Source organism: Strongylocentrotus purpuratus, unplaced genomic scaffold, assembly GCF_000002235.5.
Source record: "Strongylocentrotus purpuratus isolate Spur 01 unplaced genomic scaffold, Spur_5.0 spur5_scaffold_7, whole genome shotgun sequence".
Classification (NCBI taxonomy): Eukaryota; Metazoa; Echinodermata; class Echinoidea; order Camarodonta; family Strongylocentrotidae; genus Strongylocentrotus; species Strongylocentrotus purpuratus.
In genome coordinates, this window is record NW_022145613.1 from 27,093,305 (window position 1) to 27,113,863 (window position 20,559).

Below are 20,559 nucleotides of genomic sequence, written 5' to 3' on the forward strand. Positions count from 1 at the left end.
CACAGGTGCGCCTTATACACTGAGATTTACGGTAGTATTTTAAAGCGTTGTTTAGCGAGACAGAGGCTTGGGCATCAATTTGAATGACATAATCTCACACAGAAGCAGAGTTGACTTGTCTAGCATCGTTTAGCACAAGAATTGTACACAACCATGCACTCTTCTCCACTCCTAAACAATTTTGTAGTGTCCCTGACGTCTTATTAACATGATATGAATCTTGTGTAAACACCTCTAACACGAAATGCTGGGTTCGACACTAACAGGCACCAAAGACACACAGGGCCCTAATGTCTAACTCTGGAACCTATCAATTTTCGTATTTGATCAAGAGGCTGATGCATGAAGACCCTAAAGTGTCCACATGGATATGCCCTACAAAATGGAAGAGTTCATGGAACACTCCTCCCGGTTTTGGCATACCGTATGGCGTATGTGTCTTTGTGTTAAGGATTTTTTTCTTTTCTTTCTAGAAATGAAAGTCCTCTCAAATGAAAATGGCTGTGCAATGGATAAACTCCTGAGAGATGGTGATTGGACAGATCGATGCTCTGGCACCAATTGATCTGAGTTTTATTTTTATTTTTTAAATGTAAGATTAGAGCATGGGCTGCATTCAGGTTTTATATTGGGTTTATGGTTAGGGTTAGGGTTAAGGTTAAAATTAAGGTTGGGTTAGGTTTACGGTTGAGATAGAGGTGGGGATTATGGCTACAGTTGGCTATAAATTCAAGACAGTCAAAGGTAAGATCAGTTTTGTTTTGTTTAAACCTTGGAGCAATCATCGTTTTAGATAGGGTTAGGTTCAAAGTAGAAACAGTGTAAGCATTAGAAATTGACTGCAGAGCAATTCGCTTGAGCAACTGTCGCCGGAGTATGTTTCGTAGAATTGCGGATGCGTCTAGTTTTGTGTCTTACCTGCCAATATCCTGCGGTAGACTCTCAAGGGAGACATCATTCAGGGTCAGATGTCTCAGATCATGGAGCTGTGTGAAGCCTGGTGGTAATCTAAGAGTACACAAGGGGGAAAATATAAAAGATTTATTAACTAGTGAATAAAAAATTCAAATGAACAGAGAAAGATTCAGCTCCAAAAAGCACCAAAAAATCTCTTGTAAGAATTTTAAAAATAAATAATACATACCGGTATGCAATTACTGTGAGGAACTGTCACATTTAACAATGTAAATTAACAAAAGTAGCTCCTGTTATTAAAGAAAATAAGGAAATGTTTACACTGTCATTAACCAAAAAATGTGTGCAGAGTTCTTAGATGATATAAAAGATGTAATTTCAAAAAATATAAACATTAGCAAATGAACAACAGAGAAATAAAAAAGGATGATCAGCAATGTGTACTTTACTTCTTGGTATGACAGACATTTATTTTGAGAAGAACTGTGTACTTTTGATATACAAGTAAGTCTGATGTCTCAAACTGGTATATTTTTGCTGTTTATTTGTGATACAAACGAAAAATATGGTGCTCAGTATCCTTTTTGATAGGTAGGCTTTATTACACCCTTCACTAATGTCTCCTTGTCAAATACCATTATTTTTTGCCTTCATCTGTATCTGAACTGATAGAATACTGCTGTTCTACGTCATGTCCAAATGTACACAAAACATTTTATCAATGCCATATGTACTCAGTATAGGGCACATATCCTCTGAAGGGAATGATGTAGAGATAAGGAGAGAGCAGTAGAGGAGAGGAAGAGTGAGAGAGTGAGAGAGGAGATGAAGAGAGAGAGAGAGATACAGAGAGAGATAGAGAGAGAGAGCGATAGAGAGATAGAGAGATAGAGAGAGGGATCTCACTTTGATCAATATCTTTGAGGGGAAATTAGAGTTTGCGTCAGTACAGGTTTTTCGGATATGCATGCACGCACTACCCATGCACCTCTAATACACGTTACATGTATGTCGTCCCATAGTCCCCGTGCAGAAATTGATATTTTGCTCAGATCCATATGCTTGATCGGCGCAGTAAGCTACTACCATACTCACTAATACGTGACTGTATACACTAATGAATGGCCTGCCTTTTCCAATTTAGGTTTGATTTAAAAGCAGGGATGGAATGGGGACATTATCTCTAAATGAAGCTAGCGTTAAGGTAGTTGCAATATGTTTGACTTACAGATACATGTAAATGTATGATTCGAAGAGCAACTATAGAGAATTCATGGAAAGGGTGATGTGTGCATACATGTAGTTCTCCAAATATACTGTCAATACCTTTTCACAATAAAAAAGGAAAATAAACAATAGAGATATACCTAAGGATCATCTCACTATAATTTTTGCCCATACTAACTTGTATTTCATTATTGTAGTGATTTTGTGCACTTTTCACCTTTGTTATGTTGAAGTGTTGGGGTGCGGGGGAGAGAGAGAGAGAGAGAGAGAATCTAATATATTTTCTTTCCTGTGTGCAATGATCATGTGAGTATCATCACATGTTGAAAAATGAATAACAAATTTGTAATAGATTTTTTTATATATACATGAATTATACAAAAACAAAAGTCAGAAATGTCTCTGTATGAATTGTTTGAAGGTACAACCCCTGTGTATATTCAGGCTAACTGCATTTAAGAAGTTTGTCATCTTTGTCAGTAATCAAATGACAAATACCATCAATAGTTCAAAATATTTAGGACATATACATAGGCCCATTTACATAGCCCCAAAAAGTATTTTGAAAAATCATTGGGTGTGTTTTTATAACGGAAAAACCCATGAAAAAAACATTGGTGTTTGCTTATTCTGTTTTAGGGGTTTCGGGTGAGTTTTAACTCCCAAACTTTTGGTGGCTTTAACTTCCAAACAATATAACCAAATCTATTTAAAATAAATACAACTTATCATTTAACTCAGGCTCTTCAATACATGTGACTTTATGTTCATAATCTACCAACCTTAGCTCTCATTTACATGACTAATGCTACAGGTACATGCACATATTCATGAGAATCCCACTAACAGTTGCTATTAACTTCATCAAACACAACTCAAGAATGTACTCATTTTGCATGACTAACGGTAAAGGCATAGGAAGGGGTATCTCACTCTGAGAGAGATACAGGAACCAGTCTATTAGTCAGTTTCCTCTATTACCGCCTCAAAAAATCCCCCTCCCACATAATTTTGTGCTATGGTCTAGATAAGACGCAGTGCAGGTTTTGCAGGGAATAGATAGAATAAAAATATTACCCCCCTCGCACATTTGTGCCATGGTCTAGTTGAGACGCGATGTAGGTTAGGGAAAAGATCACATAAAATAGTGTGCAAAAAAAAAAAAAAAAAAAAAACTCCCACATTTGTGGTATGGTCTAGTTAAAGCCCCTCTAAAAGTGTTGGGAGCCTCAAAAATTTAGGTTTTCTGCGTACAACAGAAAACCCACATTATGTATTCTTAATTTCTTATATCAAAATTTGTCTTCAAACACTTTTGTTTGGTTTTTTTTTTAGGGGGGAGAATCTTTGCAAAAGATTGTCTTAAATGACATCCTCTTTCACGTATTTGTGGCTCCTAATGCTTTAGAGGGGCAAGAAGATGCAACACGGATTGGGAGGGGGGAATAAAAGCCTGTACGCACCTCCAATGTATAAAGAACAAATTAATTCCTTCAGGTGAACTTTCCTCACTACTATCCCTTTTTTTCTATAGGATGGCTGGCCCAAGGGTCAGTAGAAAATTGAATTTGTTGTCTTCCCCTGCATACAAAATTTGATTATTTCTTGCAAATTATCAAGCATGACCAAGAGCAAAGTGGGTCAATACACATCTGGAAGATTATATTCCCAAATCCACAAAGCAATCAGTTTTTTCTGATCGTGTACATACTGTCAACATGTCCACTTCTCTTACAAAACAGTTACTCAGCTATGCTCAGTGCAACTACATTTATTTATTTATTTATTTATTTATTCCGTTTTATTTAAACAGGGTCGCCCCGTCAGTAATCACAGTACTGTTTTCCAGGGGGCCCTACATGATAATAATGCATTAATTTAGTCTAGGTATTTAAATTCTTCTTTTTATTATCATATTGCACACTATATTGGCAGTTGTATTTTTAAAGTTTATGCTTGTGATAAAGATTTTGTGAAAGATTACTTCCCCCCCCCCCCTCTCTCTCTCTCTCTCTCTAAGAAAAAAACATTGAAATCACATTCTTGACAGACACCCACAACAACATACTTCTTAGATCACTTTCTACATGTTTCTTTACAACTTCAGCACTTCAGAAACAACTTCCCACTCTATTCTTCTACTTTCTGACTGTTGAACTTCAAAATGTTGCGTAAATAAGAAAGAAAAATGTCAACAAGACTAGACTTCGCTAAAATAATATGTAAATTTATATATTGTACTTATCTCCCATTTCAAACTAAGATTTTGTGTCATCTCACTCGTAACTTTTTACCTACAGGCTTTGATCGCACTACAAAGATATGAACCATACGATTCCTTTTGTTTCTGACTTTTGCAAATAAGGTAGTTTTTGTCTGCTTGGTGTTTTATATCACTCATTTAAATTCATGCCAAGGGATCCATTTCTCTTGACTTCTAGATAAACAAACATGTTTCACGTCACACTATCTATTTTATCTAATCAAGCAAAAATATCAAATTCAGCACACAACATTAGCTGCATTTACACTGCACGCAAAAATCATTGATTTTTCAAACATTTGGGGGGCGTTTCACAAAACGTGTCATCAGTGACAAACGACAGTTTTTGTTATAAGCTACTGAAATTCTTGCTTCTGATTGGTTATCTGTATATTTGTCACTGATTTTTTTTGTCATTGAAAATTTTGTCGGTAGTTACATAACTAACAGCAAACATGACAGAAAAAACGAAATAGAAAAATTCACCTCTGGATTGTGTTTTTTTTAAACGCCTGCCGAAATTTCACACACTTTTGCAGTGTAAATGCCTGCTCTCGAAATTTTGGTAAGATTCCATTTTTTAGTCACATGACCCTCCTTGCTCCTGTGCGATCGCATGCAGAGCAGCGACAAGCCGCGCAGGCGCGCTACTCACCACAAAAATGAAATGAGGAAACACAGATGTTTTTTAAGGGTTTTTTCAGTAGTGTAAATGTAGTCAAACAAATTAATTTTTTTTCGAAATGGGCTGTGTAAATGGGCCTTCTCTAATCAAATGGCGTCGCCTCAAAATAACGCACAAGTCCCTAGGGCTTAAACAATATTTAATAAAGTCAATTTCTGTAATTGTATACACATCCCCTCTAAACATAGAATCACTTCCACACGCGTTACCTTTGTATTGTGCACACAAAAAAAGGTGTATCTTAAGTATAAAGAGATACCCATCAAGTTAAATAACTGGCATTGTCATAAAGTGATGGTATTATCATTCATATAGTCATTAGATATGGCTTGTGTCTATGGCTTATTATGTATGACTGTGAAATCAATGAAAATTGATTTTCTATTTTTAAGAGGTATGGTCGCAGGCTAATGCGATCCTGCTGACGGCCTCAACGCAATCAATAATCATCATCATGTTTCAGTTTAGGTAGAAGAGGATCATTTTGGGCTGGAGTATTAATGACATCTAAAAGCTTTGCTTTGGTGTATATTACTGGCCAGTATAGATAACACCACCGTTCGATGAGTATTTTATACATTTGTCCACAAAATACAGTCATATACAAGATATTCGTTGTGCAGATTGCTTATCTACTGCTTTGTCTAATACAAGTTTACTTTTCTTCAAAAGGCAGGTGGACATTATTATCCTTGGCAAATATGAATTACTTGCATGAATATCAACAAGAAATACTGTCAAAGTGCATAGGCATCCAGTACTTTTACTTGCCCATAATCATAGTTTTAGTTGCCCTGGTATTATATCAGTAAAGTGTAGCATTTCAGGTTATAAGTCATCTGTGGATTGCCATAACTGTATTAACTCAATATAGACTACTACTAGTTAACACCAGAGACCCACAAGTTTTTAAAAAAAAACTTTCACAGGGAGCTAATTTTTAGTTACCCTAAAAATTCAGTCCAGACTGACATGAAAGGGTTTGTGTACAGCCTAGAATTCCACCTACTGAAGATGGTCATCATACTCTACATGTGGCATAAATCTTGTAAAGAACACAGTACCCTTAAACTCAATTCATCTGTTTGTATCCAAAAGGGCATTAACTCTGTGTAAAATGGTATGAGCTAAAGCCCTTCTGGCTCCAAACAGACATCATGTAACCAGTAGATGACCTCACACTACGTCAAACTAACAACAAATAGTCCCTCTCACCTCTCCTACACATTACACATATTTACTACGATATAAAAAAAGCTTTCACAGTCTTACGTCCGTTCGGCTAAAATACATCTTGATCTGCGTTTCAATCTACTTTGAAACGCTTTGTATCTGGGGCAGACTCCAGATAAACCCCCTTGATATACTTTGCCAGAAAATGGGCTGTTGATAGCGACACATGCTCAGCATACACTCTAAAATGGGCATGGAAATAGGAACCACTCAGGATGCCTTCCATTTAGTTTTTTCTTTTTCTTTTTTTTTCTCCTTCTTAGCTGTTAGTGGGACAATCCCCATTAGCCTTGATTCCAAACAGGTTCAAACCAACCAACCTTCCGACTGAATAAAATACGTCTTTCAATTTGGATGAAAAGATGGACATGGGGGAAATCTTTCTTTTTTTTCCTGGAAATCCAGACTCCGCAAGTTCAAATTGGTCTGGCTCTTGCCTTCTATAAAACCGAAAACATTTAATCTGTTTAAGGGGCCAGAAAAAAGCCATGAATGCTCTTCTACATGTCGTAGTTCTCGGCATACAATTAATTTTTCACCTTCCCATCTTTGATTCGACTTGAAATTTCAATTTGACTCCAGCGAAGTGTTATTCTAACCTTTCAATTAATTCAAATTGTTATTTCAATGTGATTAGAAGTGTGGAATGTAAACTTAGCTGAAATTCAAGCTAATTTGTATTTGTTTATTTAATGATTTTCCACTTAAAACATTTGATTGTTGCGGCAAGTACAATTGCAATATTTTTGTTAGGAAATTGAACAAATAAGATTATTATCACTAGTTAGAGCAAAGCATGAATTGCTTTTACCCATAACCCATATATAGAATAAAATGGGACTATACCAGCTAACATTTTCTGACTAATGTTAGAAAAAGCGGCTTTTTATATAAGTTCAAGTACATCTATGTTTTTTTAATAAAAGCAATGTTTATCTGGATAATTTCTTTTCACAAAAATCAAAAAGTCTACGTCATTAACATTCCAAAATTTCCAAGGCAAAGAGCAAACATTATTATAAAATACCTTATTTTTAATTTTCATTTTTTTCTTTCCTTTGGTGATAAACTTTAAGAACAACGTATTAAGCCAGTAGTTACGATCAATTTCAATGTCAAGGAGTAATCCAAATAATTCAATTCAACTTCTTTCTTGAAAAAAATATATCTTCTGTTTTGGAACCAGCCAGAAGGGCATTAACTGATGTACTTTTAACAAAAGTTAACGCCCTTCTGGCTCCATAAGATGACAAATATAAAACCTTGTCCAGTTATCAGTTCTGGCACAAAGTTTTTTTCTAATTTGGTCCCAAATGGATCATTACACTTTTTTATTGGGAAATCCCAGCATTAAAAATTCTTCTGCAAAACTATCATTGCAACATTCCACACATTTCACCTAATTTGTTGTTCTTGAAAGTGAAATCCCCACAAAGGGAGTGAAATCCCCACAAAGGGAGTTAATTCCTATTTACAGGCCCTTAACCCACACATAGACATCCTTCATAAAATTCCACTGTTAGTCTATACTCAACCTCGTTTTGTCTAAATTTGTAATATTTAGAGCAAATACGCAGGTCACTGTAAAAAAACTATACTCTGAACTGTAAATTCCTTCACCAGCAAATAAATACAGCTAGAATTGTAAAAACTTCCAAAAAAACAAAATCACTTGACTGGCCTTTAAACATGTTTATAATCAAATTAAAGTCAATGAAGTTTCAAAATTAGCCTTTTGAAAGGTGGAGAGTGTGTCAATACAAATATCATTGTAAACCACAACCAAACATCAGAGGTTATCAATACCTCATCTTTTCAAAGTCACAAGGGCACTGTTTACTCAGAGTCAACAATGCTTTCATTACTAGAATGACCTAATGAAAGGTCATAAAGTCAACAAAAGACTTGTTCATTAGGCCTGTTTTCATCAGCTCGAGATTGTCGAATATGCTATTTTCAGACTCAGGATATTATCCGATGCTCGAAATCGCGTCTTCACCAGATCGATACACTCATCACAAACTCGCTCAAAAAATAATCTTGAGATTAACACATGCACACTCCAGAGACCGACTGTACGACCAGCGTTCGGATTTAAGATTTTACCCGCGCTGTAATACGTAAACAAGTACCGGCTGTGAGCTGTGCATGCATGCAGCGCAGGTTAGAGCACGTGCTACAAGCTAGTCTATTTACACACAGGAAAACCGGAATTCGTTGTGCATGATGGGATCGGGATATTTGACTTCGTACTTCGGTCTGATGAGGACAGGCCTATTGGCCTTCTGGTGTTTGTAATATCTACCCATCCATGTTGACAGAGGTAAACCAAAATCCTAAATGTTACAATGATTTCTCACCTTGACAGTGGGTTTCCACTGAAATCCACAATCGTTAGAGCCTTGCAGAATTTGATGTTATCGGGTATTTCCATGATATCTGAAATGAGAAAAAGAGGAAAGGAAATGGAGATTACTAATCTAAGTTTTACATGTTTTTTTTATATTTTGTTATTGTCTTGATCTGATCAACTGTGGTAAAAGTGAATTTTGGGAAAGTTCATACATTAAAAAGCATATTAATAGATCAAACATCTTTTATCAAATAATACTCCTGAACGTGTAGTTGAAACAAGTACCAAAGAATGTAATGTACAATGTAAATATAGGCCTACAATATAGCCATAATATGAAATCAATAGTACAGTCATTCTCTATTCATGAATTATCATCATTACTTAGGTTAATACGCTCATGTACATGTAACAGGTGAAGGGGACTTCCCCAATGGGTGATAATCAATTTCAAATCTTCATCAATGTAAAGTTAAAGGTAATACAAAGTTTTGGTATGGGGTCATGAATTTGGTTTAAATGAACATATTGGAAGCATATGCGATCTTACAATATGCAGTGATCGTTGTCGCAGTTGAAATCGAGTCTAAAGTTATGAAATTGTAAATAATAAACTCTTTATGTTGTATAGCTCCCTCTCAAGGTCAAGACATTAATTAAGCTATAATTAAGGAAAGTCGCTCGTGGGCTTGATTTCCGAAGCCCACGCCAAAGCTATACACGAAATTGACTGGCGCAAATAATCTTTGAGATTGAAGAGCGCCATCTAAACGAAGAACCAACCAACCTATAAAACAATGTTTCTTGACTAAAATCGACCGGTTAGCTATTCCAGTTTGGAAATTATATATCACAACTACATATTCTGAGATTTTCATGGTCGCAGCTACCATCGTACGGCCGTAGACGCTACTTGAAATGTATATCAAAATTTACCGGGAGCACCGGTAAATTTTTATATTCAATTTTTCTCGAGAGCAGAAGTGTTTTAGGGGTTAAATTTTCTTGTGCTTATATTACATCCACAGGGGTATCCAAATACATCAAAGTTGTAAAGAATCACAATCCACCCATTTTCAAAATTTCCCAAAACTTTGTATCACCTTTAACAAAGTAAATTAAAATCCCCCTACAATGGTAATACTGATTCAAGTACAGTTTAGAACTGAGACTACGACCCCAGTGTATATGGCATTCCTAAGGTGTGAGGTCATCTGTGTTTACCCACAGCCTTCTACACATGTCAACACATCATTGCTCAAACCTTGGCCAGACATTGACATCCAACATAAACCAAAATATACATTTACTACATGCATGTAACCACCCTTGTTGTAACACAAGGAGACAAGCAAGAGCATTTGAAGGATCTTACTACCAATATACATGACTGTATGGAGTATTTGACAGTCACAGCTTATCTGTTGTACATTCTGTAGACAGTGTACATGTCCCACACATACATTTTTATGTCAGTATCATGTAAGAATGCTTGTTTAATACAGCTCGTATCACAACACATCAAAGCCTCTCTAAAGTTTTGACAATGGAAGTTTCATGGCAATTATCATGGACCAATATGTAAAACTTTACTCCATGTTTATTACATGTAGGTTAGAGAAAGCAACTGCCCCACATACATGTACATTGCATGAATACAAACATTTGTGTTATTTCCATGTACTGTAGGTACACTGTAGGTCTGTTTTTTACACAATAACTTTTGCTTTTGCAGCCTAATTCCCAGTCTGCCAATGAGACCGACACTATTAAACCAACTATAGACTGACCAAACAATAACAGTATCCTGAAGAATGCCTTGATAACGTCACTTTAGAATCCATTTGGAGGTGTGAGTGTTGTATAAGTACTAGTGTATAATGTAATATTTGTCATCCATATATTCTTCAAAAACACTTTAGTCAAATGCTCCAAAGTTCTGAAGTATCATTAGTCATAAGTAACCTTACATGTGTTGGTTCTTTGACAACTGCACACTGAGGCCACAGGTATGTGTACACCTGCACATGACTGACTTTGTACACAATACCAATGAGACAAAACAGCTCCAGATTAAAGTACATGTACATACTGTAGGTGTAAAGAGGTAATCATCAGTACCCCTGAGGTGGAAAAAAGACATGATATGAAAAGACGAGATATGAAAAGAAAGAAACCCACTGCTGATAACCTTAGGAGTACACCTGACCCCCTGGTCAAAAGTGCAATTTCATTGACATACAGCTCTGTCAACTTTGCCTCTGGCTTCCTTGTACATGGACAAGAGAGGTCAATTGACAACTCCATGTACTTCTGTGCCAGCGCTTTGTTGACAACCTACATGTACATGCATGCAGCCTAGACTTCAGAAATTCAGGTTGAGTCAGTTTGTATTCCCTGAAAGTCTGGAGGGTATAGATTTTCCCATATTTCTTATCAAGAATTCTGTAATGAAACTGCATTTTTATTATTTTTAAAAGGGTGTTAATATATTAAAACCATTCTGCATTGTTCATCATGCCAGGTGATAGCTCATTTTAAAAATAAAGTGTGGGTAAACATGAGAAAGAATTGCTGAGAAATACATGTTGAAAATGAACAACACACATAGGACAACATAGCCTACATATAGGCCTATCCTATACATGTACCAAATCAACTACATACTGTATGCTTCAAGTGAAGAACAAAAATATTAGAAACCACGTAAGTGGGGATATTTTTGTAATTTCACTGCTAATTAATTGGCAAGTTGGCATTTAGACCTACATATTTTGTATCAAATTTGGTCAATACATAATATTCTTTGTTTGTAGTCTTACCATCATGCAAATGAAAATTTGTTGATTTCTGAGAGAAATCTATTATTTTATAATGGCAAGAGCTGGATAAAATACCATTAAACATTGAAAGAGACTGGGTACAGCACACACATCTACAGGCATTTGGGACACAGTTCGATCAACATGTCTTCATATTCAAGCCATTGGGTGATTGTAAGCCCAAAGTTTAAGTGAGGGACATATAGCCACCCACATCTCATTGAAATTTACTGAAAATGATAGAGAAACCTACAGCAATGACATCATTCTACATGTTCGTTTATCATCTAGGGGGTTTTTCCCCCCGACCACCCATAAAATTTATGTACAGGTGTATGTAGTCTGTGTAGATTCTAGGTATAATCATTGCTTGATACCTGAAGTAGTTTAATTTTATTCAACAGCCGCACTGGGACTAGTATACTAGTTTCTGTTTCATATCATGTATGAATAATTTCCATGCAGCTAAAATTAGAAGGTCATGAAAGGATGTTTCATGATAATGGGGAATTATTGATCCTGTTCATGTCTTGTAACACAAAATCGAGAAGGCCATTAATTTGCAATCCACCAATAGCAAATATTTGTAAGAAAGTGCGAATCACATTATTATGGCAACAACAGCTAAATCATAAAATAAGCAGGTGTTATGAATTCCTAACCCATATTTTGTGTTGTTACATTAGTTAAGAAAAAAGAGTTTTCCAGCTGTTTGGAATCTTTGATGCGTAATCTATCTCTTTAAAAAATCAAACTGTATTTGAAGAAAAAAATCCTGCTGTATAAGGCTTTATAAATATCAGTACTGAGCAAGGACTTTAAATAATTCAGCATGGTTTACTGACAGATTTTCTCAAACTAAAATGTCAATATCACTGAATGATTCTATTTTGGGGGATTTAAATCAATAAATTTGAATTGAACTGAATTGAATTGAATCGTTCAAGATAAGTTAGAGCAAGCATACCCCCCCCCCCTCCCCATTTTTTGCCAGAGTAATTATAATTCTAAAAAACTCCTGGATATGCCATGAGTAAGTAATGGACATACTGTACATGTAGCATCTTACAAGACTCAATAGGATACTTACATGTGTCAGTCACTGCTCCTTCCCTCGCCAATCCTTGCCAATGCCCCCCCCCCCCCCCCCCACCGAAAATTAGAATAAGGGCCAGTGGGAAATGAATTTTCATTGTGCATGGGAAGATTACTGTATGTTGAGTGATGCTCGCTCTACATTCCCCCTGAACACGGACACGGACACCAGGGCAGGCCTGGATGAAATTGATCTCAGTCTTCAATTTACTTGAGGCAGAAGATTCTTCAATAGAGAAGAGCGAATATATGAGGAAAGTTCATTCTTCAGTCAACCTATCTATGGCTCGTCTAGAAGTGGGTATCAATTCTATCACATTCATTGCGAGTCGTTTGATGAATTGGATACAGTCGCAAGTGGAAAATAGCTCAAATGATAATTTTAACGTGTAGTGAATATCTGAAGGAGAAGGATGAAGGTTGAAGATTCTTTGGGGGAAAACAAAATAGTATATAGCAGGAGTAATTCTTCAGTCAACCTATATGGCTTGTCTTGAAATGGGGATCAATTCTATCACATTCATTGTATGGCCTTTGATGAATTGGATGCAGTTGCAAGTGGAAAATTCCTCCAATGAAAATTTTAGAGGTAAAGTGAATAATAAAGTTAGAGATGAACGGAGGAGGGAGAAGATGTAAATAGTATTAAAGGTAGCCATTCTTTGGTCAAATTATATGGCTTGTCAAGAAATAGGGATCAATTCCATTTCACTCATTGTGTAGTCGTTTTAATAAATTTGATCTAGTCAGATACACTCACAAGTAGAAAATATCTCCAATAATAATGTAAAGGTACAGTGAAGGTAAAGGTTCATACAGAGGCCATCAGCTTTGCTTTTCATTTCTTGATACTTCAGATTATGAGTGAAGGGAAGCCCTCAAGATCTTTCCAAAATGCCTATAGGAATCCAATCCTTATCCTTATTCATATTCAATGTAGCACTTTTTCCTAGAAATTTGAAGCACTGCACACATTGCCCAATACATTAACCATTTAAAAAACAATATACTTTTTATTAAACATTTCAAAACTTCAAAAGTGATTATTTCCAAAATACAGAAATACCCCCCCCCCCCCCCCCAGGGATAGTGGAGATAAACAGGGATATGAAAGAAAGAAAAAAAAGAACTCTGAAACTAGTAGTTCTTGTTTTCATTCCCTACACAAGAAAGGGCCATAAACTCCAAAGAGAGAGTATGTTGGTCTATCTGAATAAAATGATTGCTTGCTCAATGAAGGGTGACCAAATTAATGAAGTAGATTGACTGCAAATACACCCCACAGACACCGCTGCCCATTCCTGATATAAGCCCTACTATAAAGACAGTGCGCTGATATAATCTGAACCGACGATTACGACACGCATCCACGACTCAGAAAAACAACAGGCAATCAAGGGTGAAAGCGCGCAGTTGGCGCCCGCGACATTTCTTCCGAGCTACCACGTCAGTCCCCCTGGTAATTCGGCCAAATCAACAAACTGGGGCGATATTGCGTGGAGTAAGTACAGGAGTGAATTCAATCTTTTACCTGGGAATGTTGTGTGTGAGGGAGGAGCTTTGCATAATGCAAGTACCTTGTAATGCTTGGCTGTAGAGTCAGGCAGACTTTGGGGGCATCACACAAATCATTCCTTTTGCCAAGATTTTACCAATAATCCTAATCCTTCACCAATCCTAAAACCTGGGTGGAAGTGTGGGACCCTAACCCTAAACCTATATCTCTGACAAAATGAAGCCGAGATTAAATGTCACTGAAGCAGATTTGGGGTCATCCATTAAATCATACCACTATATATAGAACAGGATCTGCCTTATGCATGCCAACTTGAGATACAAAGTCAATTCTAACATTCCTGACAATATCCTGTGTGCCCCTGCTTCCCGAAAAGAAAATCTAGACTGCAGCACTATTTCGGCTTGCCTGGACTGATTTTCTGTGCTACATTCTAAAATATTGAGAGTAGCATACAAACCCTTTCAAACCCCAAACCATAGTACATGTAATTACAATTTTCATCATATTAGTTCCACATTTCATCACAGAACAAAGTGAAAATGATAAACACAAGTTAAATCATGAATTTACATAAATGCAAACTTAGTGCACCAAACTATATTATCTGATTAACAACAAATAAGGTATTTCAGTTAGTGACGATCTCTAGCAGTGAACTGTCAAAAATGCAACAATCTGACTGAAACATTCATCTCCATTACTATCTCTTTAACCAGCTGTCGAATATTGCATCAAGCAGCATAATCTGTCAATATTTGAAGAGCACTTCAGCTACTCTATAAGGTCAATTTGATTTTGAGATTGTGGCAATAAGAAAGATATTGAATATCTGTTGCATGGGATGAAAAAGCAAGGATAGCATGGCGATCAAAAGAAAAGGAAAAGGGAAACCACCTCTATAGATATTTTCATTAACTAGATGATTCTAAGGATATCTGGAAAGTGCACCGGGGTGATTCCATGAAATGTCTTTCATATGACATGTCTATTTTCCATTTATTTCATCCAAGACTTTAACAAAATGACTGGATATGGCCAATTAATTATATCACCTATCCCAGAGGGAACCATTAGTCAATGGCCATATCAAATTATTTTTATTTTTTTGATGAAATGAAAGGATAAATGTTATATCACGTCATATGTGACACATGGTCCATATGGAATTGACCTCTGGCTCTCTAGCACAGAGGTGTCACTGTGATTTTGAGATCATACATGTAGTGATACCCTGTTCACATTAACCAGACCAACAACAGACAGACATAAAACTTCCATTACCCCCCCCCCCATAAGTGGCCAATCATCGGTCAGTTTCATGTTGATTTTGACTTTTTATTGACTTTTTAGGAGTAAAATTGGCAGTGTGACCTACATGTATGTTCAAAGAAAAGACTTTAAGAAGCTATTGGTTGTATTGAAAGAAAAATAAAACATGAATTTCACTATCCTCTATAAAATCTCCCCACAGCTATCTAGAGAAGATGTGGAATAACTCTACCAATACCTGGGCCCCCGTTTCACAAAACTTGTCATCAGTGACAAATGACAGTTTTTCTTAGAAGCTACTGAAATCCTTGCTTCTGATTGGTTATCAGCAGATTTGTCACTGATATTTGTCACTTGTCATTGAACAAAGGCTTTGTGAAACACCCTCCAGGTGACCTCTGAATCCCATTTACCCGTCAAGGTATTGTTACCTGTGAGCGTGAGAGTTTGATTTAATACGATTATCAATGTATTAAGGGTCAGATATACGGCAACAGGAATTGAAATCATGTAGTCCCATGTATCGAGGCTGTCCATGCAGTTGCTTTATAATTAAGACGAGATAAACACGTTTCAATGACTTCACGCCCATTCAAAGTCATGCATGCTAATCGATCCATAAGTGGCTCAAACACGGCTTTGCATAGTAACTTGAAGACTTCCATCACTTCTCCAACTCTATGCCAGTAACTGTTAAAGAAATTCTGTATTTTGCATGTGGCGCTATTTATGTGCAAAATAGGAGTTTTTACCAGAACGCAAGAACAAGCTTGTTTGTGCCAAAAGTAAAAAAGTCCTAGCTCATTAATGAGTAGGTGAATAAAACCATAACTCATCTTTACAGTATTCAATTTTTCTATTTTTTCTCCTGGCATTTAATAGCATTATGCAATATTTACTGAACAGTAGACCTACCTACAAGTATTCAAGTTTTTGCAAACCTACTGTAAATGAATGTACCCGGTCTCTGAATGCACTAAGGTGGAATAAAGATGTAAACATTTGCTATTTGAGGATGAAACTTCACTCATAAATCCCAATTTTACAGTAGATGTTTTTTTTTCTCAGGATGGGCTGAGCAAGACGAAAGCTGGCTTCTTCTCTGAGACTGAGACTAGAGGCGGAGAGCAATTTATTCTACCTGTGTCCACTGGAGTTATTTCCCTTGGGGCGTTCAGCTGTGAACAGGTAATCTCTCGGTAGCATGTTGAGTAACAAACTGGGGCATCACCTGGGTTCATATTCCATGCCAGAATGGCGTACAATATGTAGAGATCTGTATAGATCTATCATCCCATACACAGACAAGGTGTTTTGTGCAATAACTGGTTGGCTTCCGTACATGATAAAGCAGGGTTTAACACTAACAGATGCCCAGTTAATATAGGGGGCCTACAATGTGCGTGTATGTGTTTCCATACATGTTTATTACGGTCCTTTTATTGATATGTCTCTTGTGTGAAATTTGGGTATGCTTACAAGGAACTCCATTCTTTTCGTTGAATGAGGGCTCCCCTTTTGGATCATGGATACAGTATTCACATCGAAAATCAATATATTATGGTTACTAATACTACATGTACGTAATTCACAAATTTAGGTCATGGTAAACTTCTTCATATTAATATGTTACAATGTTGTACTGGAAAGAATCAGTGTGGGAGAGAGGGGTGGGTGGGGGACTTTAATCAAGTGAGAGGCAATGACATGAACAAAACATAGAGGAGAAAAGGATAGAAGTGTGTGGGAGGGGTGTGTGGGGTGTGTGGGGGTATTATGGTAAACTAAGAGGCAATTGTACAAAGATCAAAGACGAAACTAAACTAAGATACATTTAAGTAGGGCTCATCAAGTAATTAGGAATTAAAAGCATGTGAATGTGTAAAGCACGGGGGAAGTTGTCCCAAGTGTATTGAGCGAGTACTTTGAAAGAAATCTAAAATTAGGTTGCTCTCCTAAAATGTCATTTGACTCATTTCTTCATCAACCACCCACATTTATTAAGATGGGTAGTGCATTGATGTGCAAAACATGTTTCAACAAGACAAAACATCACCTCTGTTGGAATTATATACACAGGATACACAAGTTAGGAATTCGGTTTGTGTAAGGAATTATCACTGAGAAATTTTTCGCAGGACCAAGTGTAATACAGCCCTTTTCAAGAAAAGCAAACGCACAGTCTGAGCAGGTAGACTAATGTCCGCTAGGGTGATAGAATGAGATGCAGCGACTGGGTGAAATCAATCCAGCTTTACGGGTAACATAATTATGTTGCCACTGTCCTCCAGATCTAGGTGAATTGTACAACAGGGATGCATTCTGAGGTCATCGTTTCTAAGGCATTTCTACGGTTCTACTGAATACATTTAATACAAGGAAAGTAGAGCATAGTTCATAGAAAGTGGGTAAAACTAAGTGCTGTTTTTACCTTTTCACACATATTTCTATTTATAATAAATATTGAGCTAAATAGATATGCTGTATTCACGTATTCAGACTTGATTATATAAGATAGATATACAGTGATTGGTTTGTTCGGGAATCCATTCGCAGGCACTGCTAGCATAACCAGCTAGCCTCAATCTGATGATATCTTAAGAGCTGATTGTTCATTTAAAGAATATATTTTTACCATGCCCAAAAATATCTTGCTTCATTTTCAAAGTCATACAAATGTATCACTAAAAGATACAAATGTTGCATCAAATTCAAATTGACTTTTCAAATTGACTTTTCAGCCTGTGGATACTTGGTACTTGGTTGTTGTTCCTCCAAAAGATTCCTAGTGGAATTTAAACTGGAGGTCGTGGTGGATGCTTTCAACTTTCTCGGAAACTTCAATCAAACCTAACCTTGAGGCAGATAACTGCAGGCACTACATGTACCTTGCAATACTAAACAAGACACAGAGAGTGGTTCTTTATGATCCATGTCAGTTTCGATCCATGAAAACGGCTTACATGCAATAACAAAGCCACTGCAGACTGACTGTAAGACCCTTTTTTGCAATACATGTCGAGGATGTCCATATTATGATGAACAGCAGGCTTCCACGTACAAAGATAAAGTAGAGTTCTGGTCGTGCAATTGCAACGCGAAAGAAACTGTCGGCAAGTGACAGGCAAGAGTTGATTATGTAGCACAATATTGTGAGGTTTTGGAATCATAAAAATGATAAGCAATTAACTATCTCGCTGAAACTCACATGCACACAGAAATGTGCATGTGGGACTACACAAACCTGTTGCATTCATTTCAGTCCACAAACTGTAGCTACTTGTTGCTATATTTTAGACATAAGAGGGAATTTAAAGATCTATCCTTTTTCCAGAAGGCATTTTTTTTCTAATGGGGTATTCTTCTACTTTAACAAATAAAAATATTGAAAAAGCCCACAAAAATAATTGTTCACCTTTCTTAGAACTCGAGAGTTGTATTCAAGTTATATTCTTCTGCTGCGAGTGTGAGGTCATATAATCTCCACATGTAGGAGAGTGATACAAGGCGTTTACATCCACAGTATTATGAATCATTCATTAAGGATTATTAGCCTGCTTTGGAATGCATACAAACAGTATCACTTCGTACATAATGTACGATGTAGGCTGGCATATCTTTACACGTCGTGTATGGACTGCATACAAAGTGTGAAAATACTGTATACTGAAACTGAAAGTTATCTGTACCTACTGAACAACTACAGAACATTTTATACATGTTGTTCTCTTCCTTTTTAAAGGTAATACAAAGTTTTGGTATGGGGTCATGAATTTGGTTCAAATGAACATATTGGAAGCATATACGATCCTACAATATACATTGATCGTTGTCGCGGTCGAAATCGACTCTAAAGTTATGAAATTGTAAATAATAAACACTTTATGTTGAATAGCTCCCTCTCAAGGTCAGGATATTAATTGAGCTATAAAACAATGTTTATTGGCTAAAATCGACCGATTAGCTATTCTCGTTAGGAAATTATATACCAGAAATACATACTCTGAGATATTCATGGTCGCAGCTACCATTGTACAGCCGTAGGAGCTATTTGAAATTTATCAAAATTTACCGGGAGCACCGGAAAATCTATATATTCAATTTTTCTCGAAAGCAGAAGTGTTTAAAGGGCTAAAATTTCTGGCATTTTTAATACATCCACAGGGGCATCCAAATATATCAAAATTGTAAAGAATCACTATCCACCCATTTTTCAAATTTTCCCAAAACTTTGTAATACCTTTAAAGCCAATATGACAAAAAGGCTTTAATTCTTAATTTGATGCAATGCATGCAATTTTTAAACTCAAATTCTTTAAATTGACTTAAAAATGAAAAGAAATTACATCTGTGGTACCCAATAAATACAGTGTAGATATATGGTCAAAATATAAGACATGTGTTATTATCACAATATATAGTGTACCTGTTTTAGAGTGGAGATGGTGCACACAAGGTGCAGGAAAGCAACTGAATCCAATGACCTGGTTCATAATAATTATATCATCTATTGAGTTACAAATGTAACTACAATTGTATAATCATCATCATTTCAGGCTTGTGCCAATACAGTTGACATCATTAAATGGCAACTTTAATAGTGATGACCACTTTGTGAAATTTCCAGTCTTAACTTGAGACTACATGTTTTAATCCAGTATACACACGAACAGGCAGGTCTTCGTGTAATCTACCCCCATTGGATCATGGGTAATTAAACATGATGGATCTATTATTACAAGTGCAATGTTAATACAGCTGTAATGCTGCCAAGTCCACTGGCAGACCATCTTCTCTATTACATGCACACTGTATATATATATGCAGAATATAACTGTTCAGAATGACCACAAATGAAATTCAGATTCTTACGTGGGCTGACATTGTGAGTGACAAAGGTAATTGTATGACAAAAAGTATGAGTTCATGAATTAGTGGTTATTTGTCATTTTGATGATTTATTATTGTACAGTGCTTTGATATTTCCTCGGAAGGTGACATGCAATATAGAAGGTTATATACCTCACTTAAGAAATCCAGCCATCTGATTGGTCGAATTGCATTCATAAACTTCAACTGTTCCTGTAAAATTCCCGGTAACCATGCTTAAAACATTTCAATATTTTTAATAACCATGGTTATTAAAAAAATAGGTCAGCCTCCATGGTTACCCCATAG

The 20,559-nt window shown here is 36.4% G+C and overlaps 1 protein-coding gene across 18 annotated transcripts in view; it reads right to left on the minus strand.

Moving 5' to 3' along the window:
• The window catches only part of LOC574871 (protein scribble homolog), a 121,056-nt gene that overhangs the window by 78,857 nt on the left and 21,640 nt on the right, over positions 1–20,559 (minus strand). For all 18 annotated transcript variants that reach the window (XM_030974591.1, XM_030974594.1, XM_030974597.1 and 15 more), the window contains exons 3-4: positions 8,684–8,762; positions 919–1,008 (exon numbers count right to left, since the gene is read on the minus strand). In XM_030974591.1, the coding sequence (XP_030830451.1) occupies positions 919–1,008; positions 8,684–8,762 (169 nt within the window). The remainder of the gene's footprint in view (positions 1–918; positions 1,009–8,683; positions 8,763–20,559) is intronic.